Here is a 16,663-nt window from a genome sequence, read left to right on the forward strand (position 1 = left end):
AGATAGATAGATAGATAGATAGATAGATAGATAGATAGATAGATAGATAGATAGATAGATAGATAGATAGATAGATAGATAGATAGATAGATAGATAGATAGATAGATTGTAACAAGCAGACAGACAAACAAACAAAGGGACAGGCAGACAAACCAATGGACAGACCAACAAGAAGACAGACAAACATAAAAAACGAGCAGAAGAACGGACAAACAAATGGACAGACAAATGGACGTACAGACAGAAAAACAGTTAAGTAGACACAGAGTAAAGAAAATGGATGGATGGATGGATGGATGGATGGATGGATGGATGGATGGATTGATGAATAGATGGATGAATAGATGGATGGATGGATGGATGGATGTATGGATAGACTGGCAGACAGCATATAAACAGACAAACAAATGGACAGACAGACAGAGATACACAAAGACAGACAAGGAGACGGACAATCAAGCAGAAGAATGAAGAGACAGACAAACAAACAAAAATTACAAACAGACAGATAAGTAGGCAGAGATAAGTAAACAGATGGATGGATGGATGGATGGATGGATGGGTGGGTGGGTGGATGGATGGATGGACAGCATGAATTTTGTACGTTTTCATAAGATCAGCTCATGCCCTGGCGATGGATTTTATGTCATGTTTTAGGAATCAACATTAGTATTGAGCATGATCATGTTTGCCTTCAACTCTTGTGGTATGGATGTATGCTTGTAACAATTCTATTTTTCATTCTTGATTTCGGCTTGACAGACTTATTTGATTGACAATGAGAATACAACTGCGCGCTCCAAAGTGTGGTCAACATCCATCACGCCACAGCCAACAGTGTCCGTCGACCTCCGTGAACTAAACACAGGTCAAACCCTTTGTCGTGTCGCGTTTCAGGATGATGTAAAGGCATTGCCTTAAGCCAAGCATCTGATCTCATTTGCAGGCTCTTATTATGCAAACCACTCCCTGACGCCCACAGTCTAATTAGGCCTAAATTAATTTGAGTCCAATCTTTTATGTCTCTGGCCCAGGCTGCAGCACTTCCCTCCATTTGCAGAATCATATTAATGTTCGTGTGGGAGCACTACTCCTGCAGATGAAAAGACTGATACAATTCATTAAGTCCTGCCTCTGTTCTTGCCTCCTCTCGGCACAGGAACGATAAGTGCAATGAGCTGCCTCTTATTAACCCCATTATATGGGCTAATAAGGAAGATCATATACAAATCAAGGATGATGCACAATTACACGGGAATGCAAATGATGGCAGCTAACGAGCTGTGTGTCAATGCTGGAAATGCTATGTTCGGGAAACGCGTCGTGCGGCAGTCTTAACACAGGCTGGTTTATTTTCTTCACAGACATAATTGCGTGCATGTGCCTGTCAACGAGTGTTTGACGTTCCACCTGCATGTCCTTCATCTGGTGTCAGCTCGGTTAGAAGTGCCTTCAGTGCAAGGGAAGCAGACAGAACTTATGCTGCTTTCAGAACCATGGACAGCGGCCTCATGAGCGCAGCAATTTCAGCACCCTGATGGAAATGTTGGGTAAAAGGGGGATATATTATATAAGAGTATATATAAATACTCTTTAAAAGCAAAGGTAACAGTTTTCTTTAAAGGTGTTCAAAAGACTGTCATTAAACCGTTATAATCATGATATAACAAATGTCATAATTGTAATTTTTTTTAATTCATGCTTATAACAACTGCAGGCCCGTAGCCAGGGGGGTCGGTTGATTCGAAGGAGCTCATTAGTCTTATTTTAACTGCTATGCCATTATAAATTATCAAAATAACCAATCGAAAAAGGCTTTAGGACCAAGCGAAATGTGATGCAAGTCAACTTTCAATGTACTGTTATTATAGAGCAGGGATGTCAAACTCAATTGCTGGAGGGCCGCAGCTCTGCATAGTTTAGTTCCAACCCTGCTCCAACACACTTACCTGTAGGTGTCAAACAAGCCTGAAGGACTCAATTAGTTTGATCAGTTGTGTTTAATTGCTGCGGCCCACCAGGAATTGAGTTTGACATCTCTGCTATAGAGAAAATATTTTACAAGTAACCTTTATTCTAAATCTTGGACCTTCATCTTAAAAAAAAAAAAAAAAAAAAAAAAGATAGCGGCCTATATTAATACTTATTAAGCTATTGTTAATATCTATGAATTTTCAAATGTACCTTTTACAAGAAAACTTTATTAAGTTATTATTATTATTATTATTATTATTATTATTATTATTATTATTATTATCCAAATGGTCAAATTCTGACTGAGGAAAATTAAGAGGGCTGGCCAGTTTGAAATTTGCCTAATAAATGACAATAGACCACAGTTTTAAATGTAAAACTTAAACAGATTGCTATTTTTCCACTACTGATACATCATAAAATAGCCTAAAATAAACAGTCTGTTCATATTTCTTTATTCTTGATCTTTTAAAAAAATGTTTTGTACAACAAAAAGTGTGCGATAAGCTAATCCGACCATCTGACAATCCAGCAATAATAATGATAATAATAATTAAAACGTCACTAAATTGCCGTAGTTAAATATCATAATTAAATAAAAAATGAGTCAAAACACAGCAAAAAGGTCCACTTTTTGAGAAAACAAAATACCACCCAGGCTGGCTACAATTGTTATGACAATTTGACATAAATAGATCATGTTTATGATAGATTTATGATAAGTTATGTTTTTCTGGTAATGTAAATTTGTCATAACAAACAATGTCGTCTTTGTATCTAAAATCAAATGACTGAGCAAATGACACTTATTAATAGTTGTAATAAGCATGCATAAAATCTCATTCACATTCATGACCTGTCATGCCATGATTATAAAGTTTTCATGACACCCCTTCAAGTAAAATGTTACATTACTTTCCCTAAAAAGGTTACACGTTTTTATGTAAATTGAAAATTGAATATATGATTCAAAATATACTTATATATATATGGCACAGTGGGTAGGGCTGTCACCTCACAACAAGAAGGTCCCTAGTTTGAGTCTCGGCTGGGTCAGTTGGCATTTCAGTGTGGAATTTGCATGTTCTCTCCGTTATCGCGTGGGTTTCCTCCGGCTGCTTCAGCTCCTGCAAGTCCAAAGACATGCGCTGTAGGTGAATTGGGTAAGCTAAAATGTTCGTAGTGTATGTGTGTAAATAAGTGTACGGGTGTTTCCCAGTAATGGGTTGCAGCTGGAAAGACATCCACTTCGTAAAACATGTAATGGATAAATTGGCGGTTTATTCAGCTGTAGTGACCCCTGATTAATAAAGGTAGTGCGCCAAAAAGAAAACGAATGATATATATGCAGATATAACCTATGCTTCAAAACAAGATTTACTAGTGCTCTCATTTAACAGTATGGCTATCATTTTTCTACTTAAACTTGCTATTTTTTGTGTATTATGACATAATTTGCTTATGACAGAAGATCGTTTACACATTTAAACAAGCCACAAATGTATCATTTTTGCGTTTCTGTTATAATTCAGAGAAGAAAAGTGTTCAAGTTGAGTGCTGCAGTAGCCTCTGTCCGCCTGTGGATGGAGCAGTGTAAATGACCCGCACCACTACACATTAACCAAATCAATCGGAGTACTAAACATTTAATCAACCTTCTCATGCATGTCTCTTTAGAAAATAAATATCTCTTCGAATAACTTTTGTTTGTTTTATGTTATATTTAAGCACAACTAATCGTGAAACCCTAATGATTATACAGCTGCTGTAAAGCATTCTCATCATGTAGTCTGCGTTTTACTTTTGGCATGAAACCACGTGAGCTAGTAACCCCTCGAGGCATCCTGTTAAAAGCGCACGTTTGTCTGCTTATGAGTTTAGAGAAATATGTTGATAAGTGTTCACTGTGCTCGCATTGAGGGGGGCTCGTGGCCTGCAGGGGAGGGGCGCGCGCCGGCAAAGCAGCTGTATGCAAATAAGACGCGACAAGCACGCGCCACACAGCAAACACGCGCACATACGGCCGGTGCGCACGCACGCAGTCTCATTAAAATGCCATCGAATTGCTTTGTGTTGGGTGAGACCAAGACAAACAAACTTCAGAGAATGTTAACAGAGCAAAACATGTTCTGATCAAGAGAGAGCGAGCGCGATATCTAAAATCAAGATTAAGTTATGCGTTTTAAAGCAACAATTAAGATGAAGCGCCGCGTAACTGTGTTATAGTTTAAGCACATTTCTGTCCTGCTGAACTCAGCTAGTGCTGTAATATTTGCAAAACTGCAGGGGAGAATGGTGGCAGGCGCATATCTCAATGCCTGAGCAATTATTTGACTCGGTCATACAGCAGCTTTATGCTAATGAGGGGGACAATAGCTGAATGCAAACCCGTGCAACACGTCTGTCCAATTATGCGCGCAAAAGAGAATTTAAAGCAACTGTTTCACAGAGCAGAAAATAAGATCCGTTGGAAAGCTTCTAAGAAAGCATCACAAATTATACTTTTGTTTATAATAAACTGCTCAAGTTATTTTAAAAGTACAAAAAGCAAACTTTGTTTTTCTATTTGGGTTTTCATTGGAGATTTGAACAATTGTGCACATCTCCAAATACATCATTGATTACTTTATTTAAAAGTAAAAGAACATTTTGTGCATTTTGAAGATGATTCGAACATTCGAGAAATTATCAGATACGACGCAATACCTGTAAACCTATTTATCAATTTAAATCATATTTTGCAAGTCATTTTATTGAATATGTTGTAGCTGTATTTACGGGAAATGTGTGTGACTTTTGGACTGTGTTTGAAGGTGTACACGACACAAGATTGTACCAAAAAAGCCTGGACGGGCTTCAGAGTTGTCACTGGTCATGGTGTTTGAAGAAATGCAATGATGGCTGACCCAGGGCTTGACCTCGAGGTCAGCCATCATCTTTGATTGTGTCCAGCACGCGTCCCTCTTTTGGCCAGATTGCTCGTGTATCCCTGTAGAGGTCAATTTGCTTTTCAAAGGCAAAAAAGCCTGTGACGGCTGGCCAGACGCGGCCATTGTGTGCAGAGATGAGGGCTTCTTCTGATGACTTATGCATGTGTTAGCCAGCTGATTTATACTGCCCTAAGACAGACGCGTGGCATTACAAATCTCTCCCAATGTCCACATTTGTGCGCACACACACATGAAGCACTGTGGATATGTTTAACCTACAGTGTTTCACGAATGAGAACTAATAACATGAGATAACGTAACAGAAGTGAACCAACAGATACAAACAATTTCAAATGTCCACACATTTCTACATGAAATTACAGATTTGACTGAATTACAATTTAATTTTCTTCTACGTAAACTTTGGATTAAACCTGTACAATAACAGTGAAACCGTTTACACTAAAAAAAAAGACAAAGCATTTTAAGGCACTAATGGCTGTAAATTGTCGGTTTTCTTTTTTCTACCTTTAGTTTAGTGTTTATAACTATTTTTGATACATATTTTAAAGGACCTTATTCATATTGGGGACATTTCAAAGTGCAGTTTTTAAATAACCTTTTTTCGGACAGTGTATAATGTCATAATAACTTAATACACTTTAAATACTTAAAAGAATCAGAAAAATATATATAACTATATATAAATCCAATTTCATTAAACGCAAATATACCGTCAACGTGCAATTTATTCTGCAATATGCAATAGTTAATATTAACTGTCCATAGTGTGCCGAAATTATTTGCATGTTTAAAAGTTATAAAACGAGTCCACATAACACATTTCATGCAGAAATACACTAAGATGTAAGTTAAGACATTCTCCTTCTAAAATAAGCATTCAGAAAGAACTTTCTTTGTTGTCGGTCATTTGAAATTCTGATGATGAGGAGGAGGAGGATGATGATGGCCGTGAGTGACATTTCCTTCTGTCCCCTGCAGCCGCGGCACGCGCTTCTCTCCATACATCTCCATCAGACCGTGAATAGCGAGCTGCGCGCATTACTACAATAAAGGCCAGGTACATCTGCTCTGCTGCGGCCGGTCCGAGTCTCTCAGCCCTCCCACGGGCAATTCCACAGAGATCATCGCTCGCCCCTGATTGGACGAGGACGAAGCGATGAGGGGCGAGAACAATAACATCATTCCGGCTTAAAAAGAGTGCAGCTATGCGTTGAGGAGCAAAAGCATCTCTCATAGGGAGGGAGGCGGACGGCGCGTTCGTGGCTCCGGATTTCATCTCGTTGTGCCTTGTCATCCTCGCCCCATCCATCCGCCGACATGCCCAAAGGATTCCTCGTGAAAAGGAACAAGAAAGCTGCGCTCGTTTCGTATCGGATACGCACAGACGAGGATGGAGGACCCACTCCAGAATGTCCGATCGCACAGATCGCCTTATCCTCACCCGCGCCCAGCGCCTCCAAGCCAGACAGCATCCTCTTGGCGTTCCCGTCGGCCGGAGCAGAGGCGCCGGTGCCCGTCCACAAGCCTGTGCAGTTCGGCAACCCAGAGGCGGTGTACCAAGCCCTGTACAGCCCCACCCGGCCAGTCAGCAAGGATCATGATAGGAAATATTTCGAAAGGAGCCTCAACCTCGGCTCGCCCATCTCTGCCGAATCTTTCCCGACTCCCGCCTCTCTCACCAGCCTGGACCATCATCTTCTGTTCGCGCCGGTCGACTTGAAAATCGGCACCAGTAACAGTAACCGGAGCGGAACAGCCAGCGGCGCTCACGCCCCCGCCATCCAGACCGGAGCCAAAAGACCTTCCGCTGACGCCGCCGAGCGTAAAGTCAGCAGCAAAAGCGCCAAGAAACCCAAAGCCATACGCAAGCTCAACTTCGAGGACGAGGTAACTACATCCCCGGTGCTGGGCCTAAAAATCAAAGAGGGGCCCGTGGACCTGAAGCCCCGACCGTCTTCGGGTGGCACCAACAAGCCTCTGGGAGAGTTCATCTGCCAGCTTTGCAAAGAAGAATACTCGGACCCGTTCTCTCTGGCACAGCACAAATGCTCACGGATAGTGCGGGTGGAGTACAGGTGTCCCGAGTGCGAGAAAGTCTTCAGCTGTCCGGCGAACCTGGCCTCCCACCGGCGCTGGCACAAACCGCGCGTGCAGAGCGCGCCGAAACAAGCCCTCCAACCCGCCAAGCCTTTCCCCGAAGAGCTGAGAGCCGAGTTCCCCAGCGACAGAGACACCCCGAGCCCGGGTCTGTCTGAATCCGGCTCCGAGGACGGGCTCTACGACTGCCAACACTGCGGGAAGAGATTCAAACGCCAAGCGTACCTGAGGAAGCACATCCTGGGACACCAAGCGCTCCAAAATCAAATCCTCGGGGAGGCTTTTCGCAGCGCGGAAAGCCCCGACGCTATGCCTTCGGAGGACCGCCAAAGCCCAGCTCCGCTCAATCTGAGCCCCGCGGACTGTCTCACGTGCCCGGCTTGCGGAGAGAAGCTCCCCAACCGGGCGAGTCTGGAGCGACACCTGCGTCTCCTGCACGACGACGCCCAGGCGTTTCCCTGCAAGTTCTGCCCTGCCACTTTCTACAGCTCGCCGGGTCTCACCAGGCACATCAACAAATGCCACCCCACCGAAAACAGACAAGTCATCCTGCTCCAGATGCCCGTACGTAACGCCTGCTGAAGAAGAGCCCACACCGGCCCGTCCTTTAGAACGATCTATTTTCTTCATTCAATCCTTCACTAGAAAAGTCTGGAGAAAAGTATTAGTTTGGTCCTTAAAAAGGTATTTTTCTAGAACCCTTGCACACATGGTAATGTAATAGCTCCTAGACCTAAGAAATGTTGATGTACCTCTGCCTTGAATTCACATGCTGTGCGTTTCACGTATGTAGCTTTAATCTAGTATGTGAATTACAGGACTGAAATGTTCTCTCTCTCTCTCTCTCTCTCTCTCTCTCTCTCTCTTTTCTTACTGAAAACTACGACAACAAATCTTGAAAAGTTTCCCTTTAGTAGCCAGAAATGCCTTTAGAGAAATACACATCAAACTACTGCCTTAAGAACTCTTAAGTGTAATGATTGTTTTTGAATGTCGGCACACGATTACAGCTTACTATCATGATGTAAAATTATTGTAATATGTTTATTCGTAATATTTTATTTATTTATGTATTTATTTATTTTCAATGGCTTTGTGTAAATTATTAAGTGACTTTTCTCCCCTGTGTCACATGTTGCAGTCGAATCGTTGTCGAGATCATCTTGTCTTGGGTTTTGTGCGCTCCCTTGAAACGTGAAGCTCTTATAGATGCAATCCTTTTCTACGTAAACAGCTTATTTTCCTAAATGTTTGCTACCTAGCGCTTTATATGTGCGTCCGTGTTGTCTACTCGAATAAAATATTTTCAGCTGAAACAAAAGCTTCTGTTCGTGCATATTTGCCCCACAACACCACTGTTTTCTGAACAATAGTCTGTGACAAGTTATTGCTGTGTATGAAATGTGGATGACAACAAGTCTTTAAACCATTAGCACATTATTGTTTATAACAGAGATGTGATGTTACAGGAACAAAGTAAGCTTGGGAATATTTTATATTATTTTTCTTTGCATTTACAAACTGTTTATCTACAGGTAACAAAACAACTTAAAAACGGCATGAAGCAGTACGACAGCATTTACAAAAAAAAGTCAACATTCAAAACTATTTTTCTTATATATAATTTAAAGTGCAGCCCCATGATTTCAAATCTGTTCTGAATGCTGAAGTCACCAATGTTGTAAACTCTGCTGAAATCATTTAAAGAGTCAGCCTATGTAATAATGACCCCTGTAATACATTTCAGCACAGCCATTATTGAATCTGGACAGAGTTTGATTAATTTTGTTCTATTATTGGCTACAGTACACAAACATCTCACAGGAAAGATAGAGTGCACATCATATATAAGTACACCCCTCACAAATCTATCTTTTAAACTAATATTTTAATAGAAAGCTATTATATTTGTGAATATACGTTAGATTAGTCAGTACTGAAGCCATATCTGGAGCTCATCTAACAAAATAATCTAACTTGCGATGACAGTCCAAAAACTACACCTAAGTTTATATGTTATAGAAAAATATTAAATACACATTTTAAAAAGAGAAAAAAATCAAGAGAAGCAAAAAAAAATTGAAACTTTTCATTGAAATGTTGTAGGTTGTAATTTATTTTGCAATATATTGTTTGAATTTATTCAGCATATGTTTTACACAGGGGATGCCCTTCACAGCCGCAACCCAACACACTGGGAAACACCTATACACTCCCACATTCACATACCATGGCCAATTTTGCTTATTCAACCTATAGCACGTCTTTGGACTGTGAGGGAAAACGGAGCACCCTGTGTAATTCCACATGAACACGGGGAGAACATGCAAACTCCACACAGAAATTCCAACTAGCCCAGCTGGGGCTCAAACCAGCAAGCTGGTTTGATGTGAGGCAATCGTGCTACCCATTGTTTCAATGTGACGTCAATAAAGAAATATGAAAAAAAAAAAAAATTATTACATCATATATCATTAGGGAAAATGAGTCTGTTAAAGTTTTAAATAAAAAAACAAATTAAAAAATTGAAATTTATTGTGCAAATGACAAACTTGGCAGCACATTCAACTCTCCTCAAGACAGAATTTGGCCACCTGAATAATACAAAAAAAAAAAACATAATATTATTAATAATGTAGAGCTTCAGTTTTCTAATCTCTTTTGTAAAAATAACATGGATTACAAAAATAGCCTAGATAGTATCAAAATTACTTTTATATGTGCCACTTTAAACCTTTATATAGTTTTTTTTTCCAAGAATAAGGTCCAAGATTCAAAATAAAAGTTATTTGTAATGAAAGATGACTTTACTTATTTCAGATTCTATGTTTATTTTTGCTCAACTAGATGTTGGACTATTATTGTTTGCATTTATTGGAAGCTTTCTTTGATGCCTTCACAATTGATAGCAGTCAAAATAAAACAAATGAGCTCATGCATAGGACAAATTCTGAAGCTTTTACCAGTGACGGTGGATCTTTCGAACCCCTCCTGGTTGTAATCTTTGATTTGGCCCACCATCACATCTGAGAAGACCGTGAGAAGGATGGAGTTATGGAGAATGCCTTTAACAGATCATCATTTCCAATTTGACGTAACTTTTGTTAAATGTAAATATCATCCCTCGATGGATAGAAGACTACAAATAAAGATATTAGCGAGCAAATCAAGGCAAAAACTAGTGCAACTTCATTCTGTTATAAATAAGTTTTTACTGTTACAAGTTCTGGCAACGCAGTGGTGCAGTAGGAAGTGCTGCCGCCTAACAGCAAGAAGGTCGCTTGGTCAAGCCTCGGCTGGGTCAGTTGTCATTTCTATGTGCATGGAGTTTGCACGTTCTCCTTGCGTTTGGGTGGGTTTTCTTCGGGTGCTCCGGTTACCCCCACATTCCAAAGACATGCGGTGAATTGGGTAGGCTAAATTGTCTGTAGTGTATGAGTGTATGAATGTTTTCCAGACATGGGCTGCAGCTGGAAGGGCATTTGCTGCATAAAACAAATGCTGGATAAGTTGGCGGTTTATTTTGCTGTGGCGACCCCAGATTTAAGTTTTTCTCATTTGGTTTGGTTCATTTCTTGAAACAGGAATTATATTTTCAACACTATAAGATTGTTTTGTAAAACAGTCTTACAGTTTAGCACAACACTATAGCTCACTTGCATAAGCTCATATCTTTCCCAAAACTGTTCACTTGTGAGACAAGACTAAATTTCCTTCTCATTTAAACAGCCATTGCCCCCAAAATCCTTTGTCCCTTTGACATTGCGTAAGCACTGCAAGTCAAAATGTTTAGTTGTTATGTCACTATCGCAGAGGACCAGTGAAATATCCCTCATGTCCACCTTTCAGTCTTAGCCAAGTTTTTGAAAATGCTTACTCCACTGTTTTTTTGTCTTTTGACAGAATGCAATTGTGTATAAAACTAAATAAAATGAATAAGATTTCTAAAATTTCTATAAAGGATTTTAGTTTAAGAGTAGCCTCCAAGGTTTGACATCACAAATTGCACTCATACTGCCAAGGAAATTGTAACCATTATCAATCACACACACAAAGTAATTTCCATACATCAGAATAAATTCAATTCAATTTAATTCAGCTTTATGTGTATAGCGCTTTTACAATGTAGATTGTGTCAATGCAGCTTACATAAATGATCATAGTAACTGGATCAGGGTAGTTCAGTTTTTAGTGTTTAAGTTCAGTTCAGTTTAGCTCAGTTCAGTGTCGTTTGAAGTGATTATTGAGAGTCCAAACACTGAAGAGTAAATTCATCGATGAGTAGCTTTTCAGATCCTGAACCATGCAAGCCAGTGGCGACAGGGGAGAGGGAAAAAAACTTCACCAATAGGAGAGTGAAGAAAAAAAAAAACTTAAGAGAACCAGACTCAGTTCGGCACGACCATTTTAATTTCTCCGCTGGCCAAAAGTCTTGTGCAGAGCTGCAGTCTCAGCAGTAATAAAACAAATTATACTTTATTATAAACACACAAACAAAAAACAATGATATGCAGCCTACAGTGCTTGATTGGTCATCAGAGATGTGTGAAATTCCTCCTTTGTTAGTCCTTTTGCTACTTTCACCTGACTTTCAATTGCAGTAATAAATGTATCAAATGTTCCATGTATTCATATATGGTATTCATGGTGTTAAGTTCTTGACTAATTTTGACAATTAAACAGACTATTATGCATGTGATGACTTATACAATGAAAACTGAAAATCAAAAATCAGTTTAGATCCACTAGATCTATTCATTTGGAAATTGTGCTAAATGTCGGCTACTTAATCATTTGCAAAGATGTACTTAGACATTTGCAATTTAATGAAATGAATGAGAAAATCAAGTCTGTTCTGAACAATGGCCAAGTGCTTTGGAGGTTTGTTCATGTTGTTTTGAGAATGTAATTCCTGTTTTAAGAAATGAGCCAAACCAATAGAGAAAAACTATAATAAAGAGACTAAGCCGAAAAGAAAATGAATGAATGTAATTTTCTAGTTATTTTTAAATATTATTAAAAACAAGGAATTTACACATCCAACTATATTTACCTCAATCAAGCTTGAGATATTTGGCCCTTCATAAGAAAAAGTTTGGGCATCCCCTGCTTTACACTTTACACAAAATAAAGGTTCTTAAAAGGTTCTTTGTTGCTGTAGAAGGTTCTTTGAAGAACCTTTAACATTCGTCACTCAAAAAAATATTTTTCTTTGCTTGCTCAAACTACTTAATTAAAATGAGCTGAAGCAACACAATTCTTGAGATTTCCTTGGGACAACTTAATTTTTTATGTTTTATCCACAAATTTTTTAAAAGTGTTAACTTAATCCAATTGTGTTGGGGCAACATGAATTAAATATGTGAAAGTCTGCATTTTTTTTACAGTGATGGAACCCATTTAAGTCACAAAAGGTTCTTTGTAGCCACACGTGTATCTCTGCACTATAAAATGGTTCCACAGTAAATTACCTAGTATGACTTTACAGTATTCAACTGTTTTGAAAAGACATGCTATAGTAAATTTAAATTTTTGTGTGCACTGCACCTTTATTGAATTCATATGGTTAACACTGACATATAAAATAAAAAAATAAAAACTATCAACTTTTGTGTTTTTCTAATTTAACATTGTATAATTTGACTGACATGTATAAAACAAATTGTTTAGGCAACAAATATTTAATCATTCTTCCTGGATTTTCTTTATTTATTGCATTTAGGTCATGAACCTTCTGGTAAATGGCTTTATACAGAACCAAGCTGTTACAGGTTCTTTAAATAACCATTAAAATGTTTCTTTTCAGTACCAAAAAAAAAAAGGTTCTAAATAGCGCCAAAGAAAGAAAGGTTCTTCAAGGAACCATTTAGTGAACGGTACTATGAAGAACAAAAATGTTCTCTGTAATCGATGTGAACCCCCCGTTTTGTTCTTTGTTGCACCTTTTTTCTAAGAGTGATAAGGTCACATATTACACTACAATTCACCACAGTTTACTGGAGTTTTTAATAGTTTATCAGTTATGGCTAATACTACAGAATACTCTAGCATTCATTAAATACAATAATATATACAGCATCATAAACTATAGTATGTTTCAAAAACATTACTATAAATTACTATAGCTGTTATCACATAACAAACATGTTAGGCTATTAGCCAAATCAGCAAAGGGTGATTGTTTAAACAAATTAATCCACTGTGCACTTCATATTCAGGTGTAAACTTCATCTGTGGTTCATCTTACACCATGTCATGACATTAGAGTGCAACTGGCAAGACAATGAGACCAAACCAAATCATATATTTTGTTTTGATCAGATTGTACAAACACACACACTCACACAAAGTCAGTGAGTAATTAAAGTGAATGTGCTGGAGGCCACCTGCAGGAGCTGTAGGTGTTTTGTGTGTGTGTGTACCTGTACTCGGCTCATGGAGCAGCAGGATAGACAGATGGGAGGAGGCTCAGGTTACCCTCAATATTCCCTCAGCTCCAGCAACAGAACAACCTCTAACCCTGCAGCATCACTTCCACACACTCGCTCCAACACACAATATGGTCACACATTCTCTCACAAGAAATGTCTCTCTCCCTCTCTAACTCATTCACAAACACACACAGTAAAGTGAAATGTTAATATCTTGTTTTATCCATTAATACACTGTTTAAATAATGACAAACGATAGAAAATGTTTATGAAGTACAGTTACTTAAGAACTAGAAAACTTCAAGAGAGCGAATAAATGGTGACACAAACATTTTTTTGGTTAAACCATCACGTTCAGAATATGAATAGGTCTATTAAGTTTTATTATTTAACAGCAAAAACTCAGGTTAAAAATGTAGCTAACATAATGGGAAGTTTGTAGTTTAGTTAAATATAAAACATTGATTGTAAAATGTGAAAAATGATACTGCATTAGTTAATATGATTTACAGCAACTTTTTCATGTTCTTTAAATATTATCAAATAAATTTGGAAGTAACCCATGGCAAATTTAATGTTATATGATAGGATATATTCGGTTTGCTATATATTCAGCCCAATTTCTTCATTCAAGTTTGGTTTTTGTCCCTTTATAAGAAAAAAAAAATGTAGGCACCCCAGATTTACACTGTAAAATACTTTTCAAAGATTTAATTGTTCTACAAAAAACCTTTTTCAATTCAATTGTTAGACTATAAATGGAATTTTGAAAACATTTTTTAAAGAAAATCTTATACTCTTGTTTTGTTTTTTTTACTGTGCTGCAGTATGAAATTTTTTTGGTAGTAGTCTTTCAGAAGTCTCTCAGTTTAAATTGATAAAAAAAAAAAAAAAAAAAAACTGTAAACGAATTAGAAACAAGTTTAAAAGAGGTATAAAAACCATCTATCAACCATTTGGGTCAAACACCAAATAAACAAGAATAGGCATGGGCTGGTATAAGATTCTGACATTATAATAACCTTCACGGTTTCACAGTCTCTTTTCTTTTTAAATGTATGGGTAAAAAACAAAATCTTTTTTCCCCCTTTGAACACAATATAATTTATTTCAGACAAGAGAAACACCAGATCCTTGCTCTTTTTATGTTTTCATATTTTTGCTTTAACTGATTTTTTTTTAAATAAAATATTTTATTTTATATTATTTCATAGTTTTGTGTGTAGACAACCAAAATATCAGTTCGTTTATCCAGTGTTATTATTTTCTTGATTTACATGACCTTTTAATGAAATACTTTTACATTATTTTATTTTTATTTGTACAATCAGATCCTTGATTTTTTTTAAATAATTGTTTTTGTTAATTTAATTTGAAACATTTAAGTTATTTTGGAGCATTAAACATGTCAGGCTAAATCATTCAAATGGACCATTGACTTCTGCTGTCTTCAATAGTTTCAAGTACAATTCAAGTTACAATTTAAAACAGCAACTTTGGAAGTCTTTTCTGCTGGAGATACAGTTGTCTATATATATATATATATATATATATATATATATATATATATATATATATATATATATATATATATATATATATATATATATATATATATATAAGAACAGAGAAGAACAGTATAACAAAATATGTTAGCTGTTTACAAATCCTTGACTTTTCCCAAACAGTGTTATACCTTGAAAACGATCAAGCAAGCAATCAGTTCAACTTCTGCTTCATTCATGCTATTGAAAAACACCACAGCATAGTAAATTTTCTGAACCACATTTATATACTTAAATCAATCTGTTGCAGTAATGCTGTAGTTGCTGTGATAATACAACATAGTAAATAAAAAAAATACTTTATACTGTACTGTTTTCTACAACTATTGGATAAATATGACCATGGAGCACAAAACCCTTTTATTTAAATTCAGATTTATACAAAATCTGAAAGCTGAATGAATAAGAATTACATTGATGGTTGGTTTGTTAAGATGTAGCAATAGTTAACTATACTGTACAACTTTAATTCATGTGTTAGCTTATATATAGGGTCTTTCAGTATATACATTTTTAAGAAATCTTATACTCTTGTTTTTTTTTCCTTTTTTTCATTGTAATGCTGCAGTTTCTCTCAGCAGTCTCTCCTTTTTTAAATTGATAAAAACAACTCTGAACGAATTAGACAAATTTAAATGTGAAATAAAAACCACCCATCAACCATTTGGGTCAAGAACTGAATGACCAAAACTAGGCAAGGTCTGGTATACGATTCTGACGGTATGATAACCTTGGATAAAAATATCACAGTATTGCGATTTCTGCTCCAAAATAGTTTTTTTAAATGTCTTGGTAAAAAACAAAGTCCTTTTCCCCCTTTGAACACAATAGAATTTATTTTAGACAAGAGAAACATCAGATCCTTGCTCTTTTTGTTTTCATGTTTTTGATTTAACTGATTTGCTTTATAAAATATTTCATTTTTTTTATTCAGTGCTATTTTTTTGCAGGTAGACAACCAAAACATCAGATCTTTGTTCCTTTATCCAGTGTTATCATTTTCATTTACATAATTTTATTTGTATTTAGTTTTTGATTTAGTGTCATTTTTAAATAGACACCCAAAACATGAAACTATAGGATCCTTGAATTGTTTTTATTCTTTTTCCTGGTTTATTTATTTTTAACCATTTAATTTTGGATCAGTAAACATGTCAGGCTTAATTTATTCCAATGGATCATTGACCTCTGCTGTCTTCATTATTTTAAAAAGCAGATTTATTTACAATGTATTAAAGCAACTTTGGATATCTTTCTGCAGGAGATACTGTTGTCGTAAAAAAAGGAACAGTATAACAAAAAAAATTGGAGGTTTTAAAACCTTGACTTTTTCAAACCGTGGTATACCTTGAAAATGGTAATCATCCCAAGCCTAAACAAGACAAACAAACGCAATCAGTCCAACTTCTGCTTCATTCACGCTATTGAAAAACACCAAAGTAATTTTCTGAACCACACTTAAGCACTTACATGAATCTGTTGCAGTAATGCTGTAGTTGCTGTGATAATATAACAAAGTAAATCAAAAACTAATTTAAACTGTGCTTTTTTTCTACAACTATTGGATAAATGTGACCATGGACCACAAAACCTTTTATTAAAATTCAGATTAAAACATAATCTCAAAGCTAAATAAATAAG

At 36.9% G+C, this 16,663-nt stretch overlaps 1 protein-coding gene across 1 annotated transcript; it reads left to right on the forward strand.

Annotated features, from left to right (window-relative positions):
- The first annotated feature begins 6,143 nt into the window (after positions 1–6,143).
- insm1b (insulinoma-associated 1b) lies at positions 6,144–8,342 on the forward strand. The gene is given in 1 exon segment (NM_199658.1): positions 6,144–8,342. A coding segment is annotated over 1 exon segment (1,362 nt). The 5' UTR covers positions 6,144–6,246; the 3' UTR covers positions 7,609–8,342.
- The last annotated feature ends 8,321 nt before the right edge of the window (positions 8,343–16,663 follow it).

This window comes from Danio rerio, chromosome 17 (genome assembly GCF_049306965.1).
Source record: "Danio rerio strain Tuebingen ecotype United States chromosome 17, GRCz12tu, whole genome shotgun sequence".
Classification (NCBI taxonomy): domain Eukaryota; kingdom Metazoa; phylum Chordata; class Actinopteri; order Cypriniformes; family Danionidae; genus Danio; species Danio rerio.